Below are 22,086 nucleotides of genomic sequence, written 5' to 3' on the forward strand. Positions count from 1 at the left end.
AGGCCAATTTTCAGCTTTCAGCGCTGCCACACTTTGATTGACAATTGCGCGGTCATGCAACATTGTACCCATATGAAATTTTGATCATTTTTTTCTCACAAATAGAGCTTTCTTTTGGTGGTATTTAATCGCCACTGGGCGCTTTACTTTTTGCGCTATAAATTAAAAAAAGTGCAAAAAATTTGAAAAAAAAAAGTTTATTTGTTTCTTTTATAAAATTTTTCAAACAGGTATTTTTTCTCCTTCACCGATTTGCATTGATGAGGCGGCACTGATGGGCACTGATAGGCGGCACTGATGGGCACTGATAGGCAGCACTAAAGGGCACTGATAGGCAGTACTAATGAGGTGGCACGGATAGGCGGCACTGATAGACAGCACTAATTAGGGGTCACGGATAGGCGGCACTGATATGCAGCACTGATATGCGGCACTGATAGGTGACACTGATGATGGGTACTGATAGACGGCACTGACTGGCATCACTTCTGGGCACTGACTGGCACAACCCCTGGGCACTGACTGGTGGCACTGACTGGCAGCACTGCTGGGCTGCACTGGTGGGTGGCACTGGTGGGCAGCACTGGTGGGTGGGCACAGGTGGGTGGCACTGGTGGGCACAGGTGGGTGGGCACAGGTGGGTGGCACTGCTGGGCACATGTAGGTGGCACTTCTGGGCACAGGTAGGTGGCACTGCAGAGTGGCACAGGTGGGTGCACTGCTGGGCACAGGTGGGGGCACTGCTGGGCACAGGTGGGGGCACTGCTGGGAATGGGTGGGCGGGGCTAGTGGGCGCACTGCTGGGCGGAACTTGCGGGTGTCACTGCTGGGCACCGATCATCAGGGCACTGATCATCAGTGCCCTGATGATCGGTGCCAATCCCCGCTCTGACAACTGCCGGTTCTCGGCAGTACTTTCCTCACGATCTGACAGCGTGAGGAAAGTGCAGCCGAGAACCGGCACTTGCATTTCCCTGTGATCAGCGTGTCATTGGACACCGCTGATCACGTGGTAAAAGGCCGGTGGGATCGGCCTTTCACCACATCACGTGATCAGCTGTGTCCGTAGGACACAGCGATCACGGAGATCGCCGGGTGCGCGCCCCCTGGGGCGCGCAGGAGAGCGCGTTCTGGGAGGACGTCATATGACGTCCACTCAGAACTGGCCGGCCGCGGTGAAGCCGTCATTCGGCTATGCGTGGTCGGCAAGAGGTTAAAGTACTCACTTTAACCTCCCTAGCGGTCTGATTATGTCCATATTTCTGTGCTGAAAGCGGTACATGTTTTTGCATGGAAATATGTATTTTTTTTTTATTGTAGGCCTGTAATTTTTAGGAATAATTCACTGAAATCTGTCTGAACAAGAGTCTAGTAAACATTCCGGGTAGGATAAAACTTGAAACACAAAATCATAAATTATAATTTAATAAATAATCATAAAAATAATAATATAATAATAAATTTAATTCAATAATGTAATCAAACCAAAATCACTGAAATTTGAAATATAGCGCCAAGTTCGCACATCACTGAGCAAAGTCGCAAAATCGTTTTCAGTGTCTGATGACGAATTTCCCCCACAAATCATTATCACTCAATTCTGCAAGTGGTTCTGATTTACTACCGCTGTTCTCTAGCTGGTCTAAAACCGCTTTTGACCTAAAGGTTTGCTTTTTGGACGCCATTGACTTTTCTAAGTTTCCAGGCAGAAAGAACAGTCAAAATGCAGGCAGGGCACAGGACAAAGCACTAGGGACAAAATATATGTGAAATGGTTTGATACAGTAATGTTTTACTATGTCAAATTCATTTATTAGAAAATGACAGTTTCTAAAAATTTTTAAATTTGCCGCTGGTTCCGGCCCCCAAACGCACCCCCCCCATATGCTCGCAGGGACCGGAACACGGAGGAGATGGCCGGGGACACGGCAGGGGACAAGGTAAGCGCTGCAGGGAAACCCTGAGCAACGCCACATGGTAAGCCCGAGTGTAGCTCGGGGTTACCCCTTTTGGTACTGAAACTTTACCCCGAGCTACACTCGGGAATACCGCTAGGGTGGTTAAGCTATAATGGCTGGAGGTGTTTTTTTATGCTAATCGTCCTACAGTGCACGCTGTCATTATTATTATTATACAGTATTTATAAAGCGCCAACAGTTTGCTCAGCGCTGTACATTACAATAGGAGACAATACATGCGACAGTACAATAACAATACAATGTGATACACGAGGGGTTCGAGGGCCCTGCTCCTTGGAGCTTTCAGTCTAGGAGGGAGGGGATAGTGGTACAGAAGGAAAAGCTGCGGGGGATGGAGTGGTAGGAAGAGTGGAAGAGGTTGGCAATTAGCAGGGGGTGGGGTAGGCTTCCCTGAAGAGGTGGGTTTTCAGAGTGCGCCTAAAGGAGAGGAGAGTAGGTGATAGTCTGATGGATTGGGGTAGGGAGTTCCAGAGGATGGGGGATGCCCTGGAGAAGTCCTGGAGGCAGGCATAGGAGGAGGAGGCTAGGGAACTAGAGAGAAGGTGGTCTTGTGAGGAGCGGAGAGTGCATTTTGGGTGGTATTTGGATATTAGGTTGGTGATGTAGTTTGGAGCAGTATGATGGACACCTTTGTATGTCAGTGTTAGGGTTTTGAATTTGATCCGTTGGGCAATTGGAAGCCAGTGGAGGGATTGGCAGAGGGGGGTGGCGGAAACGGAGCGGTTGGTAAGGTGGATGAGTCTGGCTGCCGTATTCAGGATCGACTGAAGAGGGGATAGCCTGTGGCGAGGCAGGCCAGTGAGGAGGGAGTTGCAGTAATGTCGAGTGATAAGTCATAAGTGACTATATGTTTAAATGGATACTACTTTGAGCTCTGCAGCTCTAGCATATGCTTCAGTACATGTGCTCCATATTCTGCATGTAGACTTCATATAAACTTGTGTCACATCTGTTGTGAAGAAATTTCCCTTGCCTCAGCTCTTTTTTTATAATACATGCTTACATGACTACAGCTATGCTACAATGAATCATCCATGATCCTTATGACATGTTATATGCTTTACATGTTATTTGATTTTTCTGTGCTTAGTTCTTTTTTTGCTGTGCTCCCTTGATGTTGGCAGGTTATCATGTGCAGCAATTAGGGGGTTGCAAAGTCGTCAAGATAATTTTAACGACATAGAAAGATTTTTTTTGAAGGCCAAGGTATTTTGTATTGTATTCTCAACTGCCACAACAGTTTGCGAAGAGGATTTAGTTGCCTGCCAAATATGATCCCAGTCTTCAGAGCTCAGCTGCGGGGCTAAGTCCCTCTCCCACCTGGTGACATGTGCGGGACGAAAGGAAGGCATGGGGGTTGAGAGTTGAGTATAAAGAATAGAGATAAGGCCACGCCTATGTGGATCTTTGTTACATGCACTTTCAAAGGGGGTCATTGATCTAACGGAGCATGCGGTAGTGGAGGGAGGAGAATAGAAATGCTTCAATTGTAGGTAGTGGAAAATTTCTGACGCAGGGAGAGAGTGTGATTCACGGAGGGATGGGAAGGAGCGAAACCCGGAATTAGTAAAAAAATGATGTGCTCTTAAGAGATTAGCAGAAGACCAGTGATGGAAGGAGCGAGGTGTGGACCAAGCTGGGGGGAAATCCGGGTTGCAAAGATAAGATAGGAGAGGATTGTGTGGTGATTGGAGGGAATATTTGTATTTGAGTTTGTCCCAGAGTGCCATAAAATGGGAGGTTATTGGGTTCCCTATCCCCTGACGATCGGAAGGGTGAAGCCAAAGTAGGTTAGCTAATGAGAGGGGATCAATATTAATTGACTCCAAAATTACCCATTGAGGGATTTCATATGATGCATGATACTTTGGCAATTGGGCTAGGTGAGCCGCTTTGTAATATTTTACGAACTTCGGCTGTCCTAAACCTCCTTTCAACTTTGGTAGATGGATAGTGGAGCAGGGGACTTGGGGTCGAATTGAGCCCCAAATGTAAGCGTGAGCTCGGTGTTGAAGTGTGCGGAGAAAGTGTGCCGGGACAGGTATGGGAAGAACTCGGAAGAGATAAAGAATCTTGGGTAGGATACACATTTTAATCACCGTCATCCTACCTAGTAAAGCTAACGGGAGAGAGGACCAGTTGTGCATTAAACTAGTGAGGTGTGCAAGCATTGGGAGGTAGTTAGCTGAGTATAAATCAGACAGAGACGCTGTCAACTTGATACCTAAATAAGGAATGGCGTGATGGGACTACGCGAATGGGAGAACTTGCCAGAGATGGAGAGAATCTTGGGGAGAGAGTGAAATGTTCATAGATGGGGATTTCAATACTTGGATTCCTCCAACCCTAACAGGCTCCTGGATCCTGATTTGTCCCACTTGGCCACAACTCTTGATCTAACTGATATTTGGAGATAAAAACACCCACACGATAAAGAATATTCACATCTTTCTGCCACACACTGCTCAGGATCCAGGATCGACCTAGCATCCTCACTACCTACCTTCATGTCTTGTGCTCACACTGTGAGTGCCGTCTTTAATATTGATTGGACCCTGGGCAAACATTTTATTTGCCCCCCCCCATGCAATTTCACTCTTCACCTGCTCTGAAACACATCAGGTAGTGATTGCGATTGGCTGCTGGAGATTACAGCATATCATTACGGCTCATTGACTGGTTGGTAGAGGTTACAGTACACATTATGGCTCACTGATTAGCTGCAAGAGGTGCTGTAACCTATAGCAATCAATAAGCGGTAATGATGCACAATAACCAATAGCAACCAATCAGTGAGCAGTAATAATGTGCAGTATCCTCTACCCACCGTGAGCGGTAATGATGTGCAGTAACCTCTAGCAACCAATCAATGAACAGTAGTGATCTGCTGTAATATCTAGCAACCAATCAGTGAGCAATAATGATGTGCAGTAACCTATAGCAACCAATCAGTGAGCAGTAACGATGTGCAAGAACGTCTAGTACCTCAGTGAGCGGAATTGATGTAGAACAGGCTGATGGTAGGGCTCAGTGACCACAATTGCAGGCAGGACTATCAAGCATTGCCCCTGTTTACCACCCCAGTGGGCAGCATTCAGCAGATGTGATGGTGGCTAGAACCTCAGGGGGACAGGATATACAAATGAATACTGCAGATATTTACATATGAATGCCCCCCACTATTTACATATCAATGCTGCTGACTCCCTCTATTTACATATGAATGTTCATTATTTACTGTACATGTGAATGCTGAGAAGGTCTGCATGTGACTCATGGCATTAGGTCAGAGCTGGTCAGCATAAGTGACAGCACTTCATGCTGAGATATTGGGACACAGCTTGGGATGAAGATTTCAAGGGACAAGGGAATGTAAACTGGGACAGTTGGCAAGTATGGGGCAGCTGCTTTGGGCTCCGCAGCAATGACTAGGCCCAGGGCAGCTGCCCCTTTTGCCCCTCCTTAAAAATGGCCCTGCACATTGTATCGATCCCGAAACCCAGGACGGATAGTACCTATTGGTCTGCATAACAACCCATTTCTCTTTTTAACTATGATTTAAAAATCCCCATGAAAATTCTCGCTACCAGATTGATGAAGGTCCTCCCTTCTTTGATAAATATAGATCAAATGGGCTTTATGGCTGGCAAATCTACTGATATCAATCTCTACAGGGTATTCACCCAGCTACAATAGCCCTCTGGAGACCAGGGAACTAGGGTCTTTGTGGCATTAGATATTAAAAAAGCTTTAAATTTAGTTGATTGGGTCTATATGACAGTGGTCCTCGAGGCATTTGGTTTTAGCCCCATTTTCCGCAAATGGATTAGCATTTTGTACCTGGCCCTGGTAACCGAGAAAAAGCTTGGTGAGGAACTTTCCCCTCCCTTTCCCATTGAACGGGGCTGCCCCATCACCCGATTTAAGTGTCCTTATAGTAGAACCTATAACAATAACTATCCATCTCGAGAGAGAGAGGTGTGGGGTATCTGGATTGGATCTATTAAAGAAAAACTAGCTTTGTACACCGATGATATTTTTTTTTGCTCAGGGACCCGGGTCCTTTGCTCCAGGCGTCACAGTTCCTTTCTACTTTTGCTGGCTTATCTGAGATGAGAGTGAACTGTGATAAATCCATGATCCTTCAGGTGGATTCTGGGACATCCAGCGTGCCAGTTCCAACCCTCCCACTGCATTGGACAGATACTCTATATCTGGGGGTACATACAGTTATGCTCAAAAGTTTGCATACCTTGGCAGAAATTTTGGCATTGATATTGAAAAGATGATTGATCATGCCAAAAAAACTGTCTTTTATTTAAGGGTATTATCACATAGCTTGGATCCTTTTTAAATCATAATTATAACAAAAATCACTCAAATGCCCTGATCAAAAAATTACATACCCTGGAGCAGGCTAGATACTGACCCATGGGGAGCAGAAAAGAACTATCAAAAGACCTGCGTAACAGAACTTTATAAAGATGAAAAAGGATATAAAGAGATATCCAAAACCTTGAATATGCCAGTCAGTACAGTTCAATCACTTAATAAGAAGTGAAAAATTTGGGGAACTCTTGACACCAAGCCAAGGTCAGGTAGATCAAGAAAGATTGCAGCCACAACTGCCAGAAGATTTGTTCGGGCTCCATCATGCCTTTTTCACACAATTCAGGATTACTCCACTGACCTTACGGTCCTTTGACATGGAATCACTCCTATGGGATGAGTCGCCTACAAAACCCCTTTCAAATATATACAAAGCCTTGCAGCCTACTGTGCATCAAGGCTTGGAGAAACTGCGATCTTCCTGGCTGGCGCAGCTGCCAGAGCTGGATGATGAGGACTGGGAAGACATTTGGGAGAACCCATTCTCCCAATTTGTCTCTACTAGAGATAGACTGATTCAGTTTAAAATATTGCACAGGTTCTATTTGACGCAGTCGACTGCACAGAATATATCCAACTTGTCCTTCATATTGCTGGCACTGCCTGACAGAACTTGGTAATTACTCTCATATGATCTTGTCCTTCCTCCATATTCAAGTCTTCTGGACGCTGGTTCTTCAGTTTGTTGCTCACCTCACCACTATCCATATCACACTGCAAGCAGACATATATGAGTTGTTGGCCCCACCCACTATAGCTGTAAGGATCTTATTGGGTCTACTATTTTTCTATATTCACAAATCTATTATCCTGAAGTTGAAGTCTGATACTGCACCTACCTTGGATCTTTGGAAATCATCGGTGAATTCTGTTATACCCTATATAATGAGACGTATCAATCTCGCTTTACATTATGGGGGGAGACAGTACACGAGACAGTACAGTAACATCACAATTCAATACATGAGGGGTTTGAGGGCCCTGCTCCTTGGAGCTTACAATCTAGGAGGGAGGGGATAGTGGTACAGGAGGAAATAGCTGTGGGGGATGGAGTGGTAGGAAGAGTGGAGGAGTTCAGTAATTAGCTGAGGGCGGCGTAGGCTTCCCTGAAAGGATAGGTTTTCAGAGTGCGCCTAAAAGGTGAGCAGAGTAGGAGATAGTCTGATGGATTGGGGTAGGGAGTTCCAGAGGATGGAGGAAGCCCTGGAGAAGTTCTGTAGATGAGCATGGGAGGAGGAGACCAGGGAGCAAGAGAGAAGGAGGTCTTGTGAGGAGCGGAGAGTACATTTTGGGTGGTATTTAGAGACAAGATTGGTGATGTAGTTTGGGGCAGTATTATGAACAGCTTTATACGTCAGTGTTAGCATTTTGAATTGTATCCATTGGGCAATCAGAAGCCAGTGGAGGGATTGGCAGAGGGGGGTGGCAGATACGGAGCGGTTAGTAAGGTGGATGAGTCTGGCCGCAGCATTCAAGATAGACTGAAGCAGGGATAGCCTGCGGTGAGGTAAGCCGATGAGGAGGGAGTTACAGTAGTCGAGGTGTGATATAATAAGGGAGTGAATGAGTAGCTTAGTGGTTTCCGAGGTTGGGAACGGTCGTATTTTGGAGATGTTGCAGAGGTGAAGTCTACATGAGTTTGTCAGCGATTGGACATGGGTCTGGAAGGACAGACTGGGGTCTAGGATGACACCTAGTACTCTGGCTTGAGGGGTGGGACTGATGGTAGTGTTGTTGGTCTTGATGGAGAAGTCGGGGGGGGGGGGCTGGGGGAAAACTAGGAGCTCAGTTTTGGAAAGATTTAGTTTGAGGAAGTGGAGTGACATCCAATCCGATATTTCTCTCAGCAGGCTTGTGATAAGGGCGGAGACTGAAGGGATGGGGTGAGGGGTAGAGAGATAGATTTGCGTGTCGTCGGCATAGAGCTGGTAGTTGAAGCCATGGGAATGTATCAATTGGCCAAGGGAGGAGGTGTAGATGGAGAAGAGAAGGGCCCGAGGACAGAACCTTGAGGGACCATAACAGAGAGGGGGAGTGAAGAGGAGGTGGCAGCATTATAGATAACACTGAAGGAGCGCTGTGATAGATAGGAAGAGAGCCAGGAGAGAGCAGAGTCTCTGAGGTCAAGAGAATGTAGTTTTTTGAGGAGGAGGGGGTGGTCAACCACGTCGAAAGCTGCAGAGAGGTCGAGGACTAGGAGCACTGAATAGTGGCCATTAGTTTTGGCGGTAAGCAGGTCGCTGGTGAGTTTGAGTAGGGCAGTTTCGGTGGAGTGTAGGGGCGGAAGCCAGACTGTAGGGGATCAAGGAGGTTGTTGTTGGTGAGGTGGGAACTCAGGCGATTATAGACTAAGCACTCTAGGAGTTTGGATGTAAATGGCAGCAGGGAGATGGGTCTTAGGTTGTTCAGGTCGGTGGGATCCATGGTGGGTTTTTTAAGTATGGGAGTGATGTGCGCATGCTTTAGAGGGGAGGGGAAGGTGCCAGTAGAGAGGGAAAGATTAAAGATGTGAGTGAGGGAGCGTAGGATGGAAGAAGAGGGTGATCGTAGGAGTTGTGAGGGGACAGGGTCAAGGGGACAGGTGGTGAGGCGGGCTTCTGAGAAGACCCTAGTGACCTCTTCAGTAGTAGCGAAGTTGAAGGAGTGGAGTGTTGAGGGGGTTTTAGTGTGAGAAATGCTAGGTGGAGTGAAAGTGTGAGCAGTGACGATGTCCCTACGAATTGCATCAATCTTGTTTTTAAAGTGGCTAGCAATCTCGTGGGCGGTGAGTGAGGTACTGGGTGGAGGTGGGGGCGGAGAGAGTAGACAGTTAAAAGTAGAGAAAAGCCGGCGAGGACTGGAGGAGAAGGTATTAATGAAGGTAACAAAGTAGGCTTGCTTGGCAGCATGAAGGGAGGAAGTGTATGTTAGGAAGGCAGATTTATATCGGGTGAACGCTTGTTGGGATTTGGTTTTTCGCCATAATCACTCCAGCGTATGACTGCAACGTTTTAGATTTTTGCTGTGGTCAGTCTGCCAGGGTTGTAGCGGTCGGGGTCTAATGCTTCGTGTTGTTGGGGGTGCTAGCGAGTCTAGAGTGGTTTAACATATCCTTTGTTTTTCTATTCTTTTACTTTGAAATCATGCCTGGTTTACCAGAGTCTAAGATAGAGAATTTCTGATCTCATGGATGTTTGCCAAGCAAGGGAGATTGAAATGTATGCCTCAAAGTAAGACCTGATTAATGATTTACATGAGCCAGATATTCAGGCACAGCAGATCCTGAAAAAGGCTGCAGCAGAAGGGGTCCCATCTGTCTTTGGTACAAGTGGTTCTTATATAGCCCAGCCTAGTGTGGCTACAAATTCAACCTCAAGTCCACAGCCTCGGAGTTGCCAGCACTAGACTGTCTGTGCACAACACCAACCCTCCTCAGCTACAGAAAACATGAAACAAACATATACTGTACTTCCTACAGACCCTATGGTGTCCAAATTTGTTTTTTATTTTCTGCACTACCAACTTGCTGCATCTAAAATCACATAGCATTACAAGCTGGAATGCAACTGACCGATACGCATATAATGATTTTTTCTTAGCTGTGAGTTCAGCTTCAAGCAAAAAGTTGCAACAAAATAGCAACTGGAAGTTTTCCTATACAGGATTGGTGGACAAGACGTACGTCATGTTTGAAAATATTGTATCCCACAACAATAATGGTTTTAGAGGTCTTGGGTCCTTATATCCACCTGAAACATTTACATATTTATACTTGAATGCCCTTTAACTTTTATTTAGCCAACATATAATCGGAGTTTAGTGACCCTTTTATGAACCTTCCCTCTTCCTTGTATAAAACCTCTTCTAGAAATAACAAAATTACCCAATTGTGTGCTCATTCAATCAGTCAGGTGAGTAGTGTGAGTACTGTGCCAGGTCCTGGTCAGACTCACAACAGGCAGATGTTGGAGAGACTCTGCCCCTTTTATGGACAACCTTAGTAGAAGTAAAATAAGCAAGAAACAAAAACACAGCAAACAAGCACAACATTTTAATTTTTTGCTATAGCAATGTTAGAGCAAGTATGGATTGCAAGGTTTTCTTTTAAAAATATTTTCAATATAACAGATTGATAAATCATAATGCACACATTTGTACCTTCCCCATGAAGACCTTGCAAGCTTTCCAGCTTCTGTCTTTAGGCACTCTTCCGCGGGGTGCAAGCAGCACCATCACAGCTGCAGTAACATTAATAACAGCATCTGGTGGATTTGGGAATGTTTTCAGCTCAGTAAGGTTTATCTAAATGGTGAGAAGATAAGGGCAGCAACATTATGGATTGTGTGCACAGATTTCATACTTGCTATTTATTTTTTACAAATTTGCATAAGGTGGTAGGTAATGCAGAATTTATTACACTAGTACAAACATTTAAGGGAATGCATAACGGTTTCAATGTATTCATATAGACAGCCATATTTGATAAACCCCAAATCAAAAAGTAACATATTGCAGCTTGCCAGTCCTTAGATATGGTAGTTGCTGAAAATGCTCTTAGTTTGAAAAAGTGAAATTTAATGCAAGTACAGAAAATACCTGTTGATCTTGTCAGAAAAGTAGTGTCCTTGTCACTTTCTGTATAGAAAGCACATACCTTATCTTTGCTGAATAGCTAGTCCTCACAATAATACATATATGGCAGACATGTTTGAAGTCCAGCTTGTGTGACAAGTCTGGCTGTCAATATTGATGCAATGGAGAAAAGGCATAGACATGAAAGGACATAAAGGCTAGGTTCACACTGCTGCAATACCATTTTGAACCAGGCCGAAGTGTATTGTTCGCAGGATTATCATGTGAAAAAAAGGAAAAAAGCATAGAAAAGGAAACTAATCAGGCTATTGGGTCTAAAGACTCAAACTGCAGTATAATACAATTTTTTGGGGGGTTTAGATACACTTTAAATATGCAGGTTAAGCTTCATGCTTCTCAGTATTAGAGAGAGCTTTTTCTTTACTGCTCCTTATCACAATACAACAAGTCATTGAAAATACACTCCAGCTCAATATTTATGTCATATACCCCAAATAAATGCAAAGCAGATGAAACAGAACCTTAAACAATAACTTAAATGCATGTTGTTAGCCTTTAAATAATTTTGTCCTTTCTGCACCCCATCGCTAGAGGATGCTCTGTTGTAGTTAATCACACCTTTCTTCTTCTTCATGCTTTAGTCTCCATTCATTACATTCTGCTTGAGTTAGACACACTATGATGTTTTGACTTATAGTAGAATTATAGTCTTATCTCTTGAGTAGATGCCCTTTTTAATGTGTGCTAATCTGCTAGCCTTGCTTGTTGCAGCTTTGCATTGCATGCAATGGGTGATTCTGCCATCTACTAGAACCCCCAGATCCTTTTTCTAGTTTCTGCCAAAAACTCTCCCTCTAGCAAATAATTTGCATTCACATTTTTAGCCCCCAAGTGCATTACTTGAGATTTTTCAATATTAAACCTCATTTGCCATGTAATTGCCCACACCTTTATTTTATCACGCTCATCTTGTAGGTTGCTATGTTGTGAACTTATTACCATCCTCAGCTTTGTATCATCAGCAAACACAGAGTTTGAACTATTTATACCAACCTCAAAGTCATTTATATATATATTGAGCAGAATTGGTCCCAGGATAGAGCCTTGGGGTTCTCCACTTACAACTCCAGACCACTCGTTATCACTGCCCTCTGGAGGCGTTTCTGTAACCAGTTTTCTATCCAGGTACATACACTATTTTCAATGCCAAAAGACCTCAATTTGTAAAGCATCTATAGGGTACTGTTTAAAAATGCTTTGAAAAAATCCAGATACACTACATCCACAGGCCTGCCTCATCCAGATTACAGTTCACCTCCTTATTGAATGTTAACAGGTTGGTCTGGCAAGAACAATCTTTCATAGATCCATGCTGGTTACTACTAATGGTACCATTTTCATCAGCAACTTTTTTGTAAATAGTCCCCTAAATAGTCCCTTATCATTACCTCCAATAGCTTACATACTTTTGATGTTAGGCTGACTGCTCTGTAGTTTCAGTTCCAGTTCACATATATGTGGATTGAATGCGGTTTAAACTGCATCCAATCTGCATGACATGTGAAAAACCATTGCTTCCTATGATGCCTCTTCACATATGTCCGGTACACTGGCAGTGTGGATTCAGTGCGGTTTTAAAAAAGAGTCATGTCCAATTTCTGAGCAGTGCAGTCTGGTTTAGGTGTGGATTACAGGCTATTGACTTCTATTGGAACGGTGTCTAAATTGCATATGTGTAAACAAGATAAGATCCTGAGCTAATTCTGTCCTGAACCTGATGTAAACCTGATGTGAACCTGTGAACAACTACTGTATCAATTAGCTGTGAAACCTGAGCTTCAATCCACACCACACATGTGTGAATCAGCTCTCAGGGTATATATCTCGGCCCTTTTTTGAAAACTGGTACCACATTAGCTGTTTGCCAATCAGCTAGGGCCATTCCAGTCAGTAAGCTCTCCTTAAAGTTTAGAAATAATGGTTTGGCTATAAACATGGCTAAGTTCTTTGAGGACTCTAGGGTATAAGCAATCCGGTCATGGTGATTTGCTCACATTAAGTTTTTGCAAGTACTTTTGAACACTGGCATCTGTTAGCCACAAGGGTACATTCCATGTTGTGTTACTAACAATTCTGATTTGTTTATTGTACCCCTCCTTTTCCTTGTAAAAACGGAGGAAAAGAATGTATTTAATACAGTTGCTGTTTCCTTGTCACTTGTAGCCAACTTCCACTGATTATCCGTTATGGAGCCAACAAGCTCTGACCTCACCTTTTTACTATTAATATATTTAAAACATTTGGGAGGATTTTTTTTTTTATTCTCCTCCACTATGTGTTTGTCATGGTCAATTTTAGCTGCCCTGATCATGCTCTGACATTTCTTAGTGCATTTCTTGTAGTGTTGGAATGCTGACAGTGACCCTTGGGCCTTTTATTTTTTAAAAGACAGTTTTTTCTCATTAATATGCCTTTTTATGCTAGAACGTAGCCACCCATGCACTGGTTACTGCCATTAATTAATATGTCCTTAAAACCCTCCCATTTTTCCTTCGTGTTCTTTTTTTATAGAATTTGATGCCAGTTAATGTTGTGTAGTATAGAGAGCAGCTTAGTAAAGCTGGCTCTTTTGAAATGTAGTGTTCTTGTCCTATCATTGTGTCTCCTTTTCCTATGAATTACAATGAATATAATTACTCTGTGATCGCTGCCTCTCATGTTATCCCTTACTTCCACTTCTACAGTTAGCTCTGAGTTGTTTGTATTTAATAGGTCAAGTAGAGCATTATTTCTAGCTGGGGCATCCACTAACTGACATATGAAATTGCCCTGGATGACATTCCAGAAATATCAAGCCTTAGCTGATGAGCGAGTAGTTCCATCTGAACAGTCAATATCAGGATAATTGAAGTACCGCATTATATTAACGTTGCCCTGTCTCACCACCATTTCTAATTGTGAGAGGAGATTGGTCTCCTCTTCATCTATAAGGTTAGAGAACCTATAGCATACACCTACTATTAATTTGCTGTTTGCTTTTTTGCTTTGAAGCTCCAGCTACAAGGATTTCACCTCCTCCTTTGCTCTGTTAGCAATGTGTTCCTTCATTATCACTAGAAAATCGCTCTTGACATACAAGTACACCCCTCTCCCCTCTTCTACTTACCCCTTTTCTCCAAATCATGGAGTATCTATGGACAGTCTCAAGTTAGCCTTGTGAGCTGTAAACCAGGGTTCTGATATTCTCAGTTGAAATCCACCTCATGTATGAGCAGTCCCAATTTTTCCATTTTGTTACCCAAACTTCTAGCATTTGTGAATGTCTTTTAATTTAGTACCAGTGCATATATTTTCTCCTTGTTTTTCCTAAGGCTCCAATAGTATTTTGACAGACTACGTGCATTAGTCCTGGGTACTCTAGTTACACTACCACCTTCTGACCCTTTCTCACTGCCTGGTATACCTTCCTCCGATCCCTACCCCCACTAACACCTAGTTTAAAGGTTCCTTTAATATAGTGCCTTCTCCTTTATATATCCTGGTACTAAATTCAAAGAGTGTAACAGCCCTGATTAGTGCTGTTGTTCTACTCTACACTTTTTAAACAGTGGTCTCCAAACTGTGGCCCTTTGCATGCTTTTTTCCAGCTCCTGGGGCAGTATTCCTCCCACTGATATCAATGATGAGGAGCTATTCCTCCCAATGATACCAACAATGATGCACTTTTCCTCCCACTGACACCAATGATACGGTACTGTTCCACCCACTGATACCAAGGATGAGACATTATTCCTCAAACTGACACCAAAGATAAGGCACTATTGCTCTCACTGACACAATGATGGGGCACTAATCCTCCCACTGATACCAAAAATTGTCACTATTTTTCCACCAATGCCAATGATGGAGCACTATTTTTCCTCCTATTGACCACAAACATTTTGTGATTTTCTTACTCTATTTGTCAACCAAACCTGAGGCACGGTTTACACCAAATAATGCCAAGGCATTTTCTACTCCCACTGTCCACAGTCCAGCCCCTTACAGTCTGAAGGACAGTAACCTGGCCCTTTATTTAGAAAATTTTGAAGACCCCTGTTTTAGAAGAAGCCATTTAGAAGTCTGAACCAATATTTGGGGAAACAGTTTAGAGAAGAATGAAGCCAGATTTGTAGGCTCAATCCATCAAACACTGGTCCTATCACCAAGTTAAATGTTCAGAAGAGCGTGTAAAGAGTAGACCCACAAATACAAACTATACATTAGAAGCAAAAACTGTTCAAGAAAGACCATCCTGGTAAATGTAGAGTATCAGATGTTACTCATAGACAAAAAATTGTCACCTGCTCTGTACAAGAACATGTGGATTACAGGTCTAGGCATGTTTAGCCTCAAACAGTAATGTTGGTCTAATTTGATGTGCTTAGATTTATCATATGAATTACATATTTTCTCATCTGCACCTGCATTTCATACACAGACATATAAATCTAAAAAAAGGAAAGTCATTTGCATTTTGGCACCAAAATATATCACTTATTTTTTGCCAAGTATGTGGGACAGGAAATGCTCTATGAAAGATGCCTCCCCGATGAGCAGAAGAAAAGGGAGCTCTGGTCATGGGAAAATACAATTGAATTCTTGTAAAACATCAGTTAGACATCTTTAAACCCCACACATTATCTTGTCAGGCGTTGTTAAATCACAGCTCCTACTGTGAGGCAAAGCGTGCTGTTTACTGCTTAAGCGCATGTTATCTCAGCCATAATGCTGACAATTATCTATTGTACTGAGTGGTAAATATTTTATGTATTACATATATCTCATTTAATGCCTCAGTTTTTGTGCCCTTAAAGACAACTCCAGACAAATCTTTAAAATACCATATAATCTGCTTGTGTCATGAAAATATGAAATAATGTTGTTTAACTAGCTTAATAACTGGAAATTGGTCCCATATAAAGTTTCCACCGGCCAGCTGAAAGCTGAAAACTGAATTCAGGTTTGCATTAGAAGTGCCTAGTCCACTTGATGATAAATGAGGGAGCAAAGCTCAGAAGGTTGGCTTTGTTAGAAAGGGTAAGTGCAGAATATGACACATCAAGGGTAGATGGATCACAGGAATATACAGTAGGTATCAGGGGCGGACTGACAACTCATGGGGCCCCCGGGAAATGGGGGATCATGGGGCCCCTGTGTCCTTGCCCAAACTCAAAAAAGACTATGAAAAAGGTACCAGGGGCATCTCATGGGGCCCCCTACTGACCCCGGGCCCTCGGGCAGTGCCTGAGTTTCCAAATGGTCAGTCCGCCCCTGGTAGGTATCACTTTACAAAGACATAGCAGGTAAATAATACATATGCCTTTTAACAGTGCATTTACAGTAGTTGTCTAACTGCGATAAAAACCTCTGATAAAATACTTTATTTTGCAGAAAGATTTAAATATCCAAAATAAAAAGGTCAGCCTATAGAAAACTGTCAATTGCATTTTGGGTAGATGCCTACAGGTTAACTACAGTATTGGCATCTGAGATAATGGCCATGAGATTCTGTAAGTGTCATTGGTATTAATAGGGGCCTTACTCCAAATAAAGGATTGTCCATACACTTTATATTACAGAGAATGCAGGGCAGAAAAATAGAGACTTCCCTGGGTCTAATTGAAATAACTAAATAGGACCCAAATACAAAACTTGCTGTGGGAGCCCCAGAAAACCAACAGCCTCACATAAGCTTTAAGTTTACTTGAACTGGTTATCTGTGTCACATTTGTGCCAACAATTCACACTGTAGGCATTTTGCAGAAATCTTAGTATATCCAACCCCACACAGCTCTCTATAGGGAGACTCCAGTCCTGCCATCTTGCTGCTATAGCCCTCAAGACAAACACAAAGCTATGGGGTGCATCAGCATTATGTCTGACTCTAAATCACAATGAATTAACATATTAACTAGAGGCAACTATCATTACTTACCTTGTTAAGAGTATCAAGAGCTTCTGTGGCAGCAACTAATGCTGGTTCAGCTTTCATTAGATCATCCTCACAGTCCTTCTGTTTTACAGACACCTCTAATTGTATCGATGCAACCTAGAAGTCAAACAGTTATTCTCTCTCTGCATCAATGATTGCTATTGCCAACAAGGTAAATAGTGCCTACAACTCAGAACACCGTATGGTCTTCTAAGTTGCCTGCTGACTACAAGTTACATCTCCATGTGGTTAAATGTAGAGTAGTGCTATCACTCACCAAAGCTGAAATCAGTAGTTTTGATTTAAGTTTATAACCTGGTGTTTAATATAAATTTAAATTTGTACAAAATGTTTATTGTACAAATATTTAAAAAGAAATGTAAGCCACAACTTTAATAGTCTGGGAACATGTTAAAAAAAAACCCTAGCCATTTTTTTTTTTACTGTTGCCTGCATTCTAGCTAAATATATTCTTCTAAGTGTCCCAGTGCTGGTGGTCAGCAGGACAGAAGGTGAAGGACACAGAAAGCAGTAATAATCTGTTCGAGGTTCTAAGCTTTTCCCACTTCATCCAAAGCTAAAAGTAACTATAAAAAGCTTTGACTGGAAAAATGCCTCTTTTTTGTTTTTGGATAGAGGAGGGAAAGAGTTAGAACATCTGAGAATAACGTATTGTTGAATGCTGGGATCTTAAGTGTGTGGACAGGCTTTTATTGACAGGTAAAAACCTGACAGAGGTTTATTGTTGAATGTGTCCATATTGGAGAGGTTTCCAATACTTACTGAGCTTCCTGATTTGTGGCTCAAATTAAAATGTTATTAAAGACATTAAAGTGTTACGAAACCCACAATAGTAAAATTAGTCTGTATTTGCAGTAAAGCATGCTTGTTATACTCACTGTGGAATCTAAGGGGTTAATCCTCTGCATTGTGTAAAAAGGCTGTTTGATCCTGTCTTTTCTGATCCTCTCCTTCTTCTACAGTCCCCAATCCATCTGCTGATAGCACAGAGCCCTAGGAGGCACTCTGCACATGCTCAGTTTGGTGTGTGTTGCTAGACAGGTTTTTTTTTTTCTTTGGGAAGGGTGAATGGGATCAACACAGGGCCAATCAACACTGTTCAAACAGAGGATCAGGGATCATGCAGCCTCATAGGACAGTCAGAGGAGAATGAAAACTCTTCCTACATGCTTGACTGGACACTGATAGAAGTCACAAGATTGCTATATGCTACCGATGAGAAAAGATATTTAACAGTTTATATTTACTAATATAACGGCCTTTCCATGTTCTGTGTATTGTGGAAGACCAGATATAGTGAATGCAGGGTCCTGGGTTTATTAACACTTTAAGGGTCCATTCACATTATTGCTGGTAAATTGTGCATTTCCCCAACGCACATCACATGTGTTTGTATAGTGCCGTCTTATTTGTTCTGAATGGCATCCAAAGACACCTTGTTAATGGGCGGGTGCTATAGTGCAGTGCTCTGCAGAAATGGTACATGTGCAGTCTTATGCAGTCTGCTGAGTTAGTCAGCAGGCACTCAAATGAATGGTCTTCCTTAACACAATGCACATGCATTTATGCATTGCAACAGTCTGAATGGACCCTAAATTATTTACATTTTCTTAACAAGCAGTTTGCTGCCCCTCTGAAAAGTGATCTGTTGTGGATGCCTTCCAGAGGTGTTTTAAAGGTGTTAACTCTGCTAATGTTGTACTACCATGCCATAACCAAGAGCATTGCTTTTACTGCTTGTTCAAAATAAGTAAATACTTTATAGAGCATAGCCTGGGCACAGGTTCACTTTAAAGAGGAGCTTCACTCCCTCTATTACTTTTTTAAGCCTTTCTTTAACTGGCATGCATTGTTTCAAATATTCACCTGCCTAGCGGAACCAATGTTGTCCCACTGCTCAGGGTTGACATCTTGGTACTTCTCAGTGATTGTGAGTCGGCTGCTTACTCAAAGTTCAGGCTGCCAACCCATGACGACATGCACCAGCTCTACCCTCTGGCCACTATGTATCCTACTCCTAACTCCTGGGGTATGTAGTGGGGATCTACCAGGAGGCTATGGGGGGAAGGGGTTGGAACCAGAGAAAAATGTTTCAAGAGAATGAGGTTCACAAAGGCCCCTTTCACACAAGGCGGACTCCATTCCAATCAGCAGGGGATCTGCTCACAGACCCCCTGCTGATTAGAGCAGAGCGGGTGGATGACAGGTCCCTCTCCGCTCAGTTTATGCAGAGCGGACACGGACAGAACCCACTCTGCTCTATGGGTGGCTGGGTGTAAACGGAGTTCGCTGTCCGTTTACACTCACCTACCTCCAATCTGCCTAGCTGAAGGAGGATCGATCCCCTTCCGTTTGTTTTTAGCAGACTGGATTGGATCAGAGCTGGGCGGTTGTAAACAGACACAGGTCCATTTACACACACATTTGCTTAGGAAAATAAAGTGAATGCAGTTATGACTGTACATCTAAGCCATAATAGCTGAGACACACTGAAATGAGCTATTTACTGTCCTTTCAAATCACAGTAAGAGCTAAGGTGAGGAAATGCAGGAGAAGGTCAAGAGGTAATCATGTTGGAAAAATACTGTTCCTGATCTAGTGATCACAAGTCTGGACACATCTGGTTTCCTGAACAGAGAGGCTTGTTTAAAATGGTTTGCCAACAAAAGATACATTTTGTGGTAAACGTTCCTCAGCAGTGGAAAATGACTGTGATACACTTACCTTTTGCTCCTCGGCGTCAGCAATGGTCTTTTCCAGACTCACTTTCTCTGTCTGAAGTCCTATTTTAGTAATTAGCGCTTCAGCATCTTGATTTCTCTGTTTCAGTTCTGCCTCTTGGGAGGCGAGTTTGGCTTTAAGGTCTTCTACCTGGAGAAAAAAAAAGGGAAATTTTTTTTTTTTTTTTAGAATTTTTTGGTAAACCAGTGCAATTATGTGCTTAATAGTGGATTTTCTTTGTTGAGCAACTGTTCAAAAGATGCATACCATAATAACAAAAGCCCTATGCGAACATTGTATAAATTGTTTGTTTAGTTTCATCAAGGCCCAGACTATTTTTTTGACTGGTCTGTTCTTACAACAGTCAACTGCTTAGGAAGAATATCTGTCATCACAGTCATAATAAAGAGCAAGTTAAGAGCACTTTAATTACTATGGAAAATTAATAAATCAGAGGCGGTAATTATTCCTTTATGCTTATTCAAAGGTCCAGAAAAGGAAAGTGCATTGATGGGGAGCAACTGGTCATGATGAAGATTCTTGCACCTCTAACTAGTAACATTAGAGAGGACATGTACAGTGGGTATAGAAAAGAATCACCCGCCTTTATAATAATCACATTTTGTCACTTTGCAACCTGAAATGAAGACAGATGCAGTTTTTGTTTTATCCAGCTGTATAAACTGAGTGCAACGTATAGCATCCAAGTGAGAGATATGACCAACACGTCAGAATTTTTTTTTTTTAATTAAAAAACAGAATTATTGATTTGGAAAAAGGATCACCCCCCTCCAAAAATGACTTGTAAACTCAATTAGGTGTAGCTAATCACCTCTTTAATGGCAATCAAAGCCATCTGACTTTCAACTGTGATCATCTGTGGCAATTTGTATTAGCTCAGCTGAAAAGAGCTTTCCTGAGCATTTCAGTCCTTGGTACTGCAACTGAGACAAACAATCAAATATGGGTGGCAAGGCACTGTCAAAAGATCTCTGGGATAAAATTGTGGACAAGCACAAGTTAGGAGATGGAAACAAAAACATTTCAGAGGCTTTATCATTATTAAGAAATGGAAGGCATTTGGTACAACACAGACCCTCCCTGGATCAGGGTGTCACTCCAAACTGGATGAAAGAGCCAGGAGGAAACTGGTCAGAGAATCAGAGCAGTTACAGGAATTTATGACAAAGAGTGGTCATTGTGTGCTTGTAACAACAATATCACAAATTCTCCACATATGTGACTTGTATGGGAGGGCTGCAAGAAAAAAGCCACTTCTCAACAAAGGCCACATGCAATCACCACTGGGTTTTGCCAAAATGAACTTTGTAGATTCTGAAGCCACATAGAAAAAGCTGTTATGGTCAGATGAGACTAAAATTGAATTATTTGGCTTCAACACTAAACAATATGTCTGGGGGGAATCGAATCCAACTCACCATCCAAATGACACCATTCCTACAGTAAGAGCTGATTCACAGGTGTGCAGAGCAGACTGAAGCTCAGGTTTCACAGCTAATTGACACAGTAGTTGTTCAGCGGTTCACATCAGGTTTACATCAGGTTCAGGACAGGATTAGCTCAGGTTCTTATCCTGTTCACACGTATGCGGCTTAGAAAAGTTTCCCATAGAAGTCGATACCCTGTAATCCACACCTGAACCTGAAGGCACTGCTCAGAAATTGTACATGACGTTTTCAAACCGCACTAAATCTGCACTGAATCCGCACCACCAGTGCAGCGGACATATGTGAACAGGCACCATAGGAAGCAATGTTTTGTCATGTCATGTGGATTGGATGGAGTTCAAACAGCATCCAATCCACGCATATTGAACCGGCACTAAAGCATGGAGGTGGTAATATCCTGTTATGGGGGGGGGGGGGGGGTGTTCTCTGCAGCAGGGACTGGAGCACTTGTCAGGATAAAAGACAAAATGGATGTGGTAAAATACTGTCAAATTCTTGAGGAAAATCTGCTGCCCTCTGCCAGAAAGTTGTCAATGGGAAGAAGGTTTACCTTCAACATGACAATGACCCAAACCACACAGTGGTTGAAGGAGATCTGTGGAATAGTTGCAGTCCACAAATGGTCCACAAATTTAACTGAACTTGTGCAGTTCTGCAAAGAAGAGTGGGCAAATATTGCAAAGTCTAGATGTGGAAAGTTAGTAGAGAGATATCCGAAGACTAAAAACTGTAAATAAAGCAAAAGGTGGTTCAAGAAAATACTGACACAAAGGGGTGATCCTTTTTCCAACTCACTGATTCTGTTTTTGAATTCTTAAATTTTTTTTTCTGAAATGTAGGTGTTATATCTTTCACTTATGGTTTGCAAAGAGTGAACACAGCTGGATAAAACAAAAACATTGTGTCTTCATTTCAGGCTACAAAGCAACAAAATTATTATTTTAAGGGGTGATTCTTTTCC

The 22,086-nt window shown here is 42.7% G+C and overlaps 1 protein-coding gene across 1 annotated transcript in view; it reads right to left on the reverse strand.

Annotated features, from left to right (window-relative positions):
* DNAH11 (dynein axonemal heavy chain 11) overlaps window positions 1-22,086 on the reverse strand; it is a 363,722-nt gene that overhangs the window by 76,240 nt on the left and 265,396 nt on the right. Inside the window, exons 58-60 of the mRNA XM_089673152.1 lie at window positions 19,660-19,806; window positions 16,918-17,031; window positions 10,506-10,649 (exon numbers count right to left, since the gene is read on the reverse strand). Of these exons, the coding sequence (XP_089529278.1) occupies window positions 10,506-10,649; window positions 16,918-17,031; window positions 19,660-19,806 (405 nt within the window). The remainder of the gene's footprint in view (window positions 1-10,505; window positions 10,650-16,917; window positions 17,032-19,659; window positions 19,807-22,086) is intronic.

This window comes from Staurois parvus, unplaced genomic scaffold, assembly GCF_062004578.1.
Source record: "Staurois parvus isolate SC_StPar_1 unplaced genomic scaffold, SC_StPar_1.0 ptg000136l, whole genome shotgun sequence".
In the NCBI taxonomy this organism is placed as follows: domain Eukaryota; kingdom Metazoa; phylum Chordata; class Amphibia; order Anura; family Ranidae; genus Staurois; species Staurois parvus.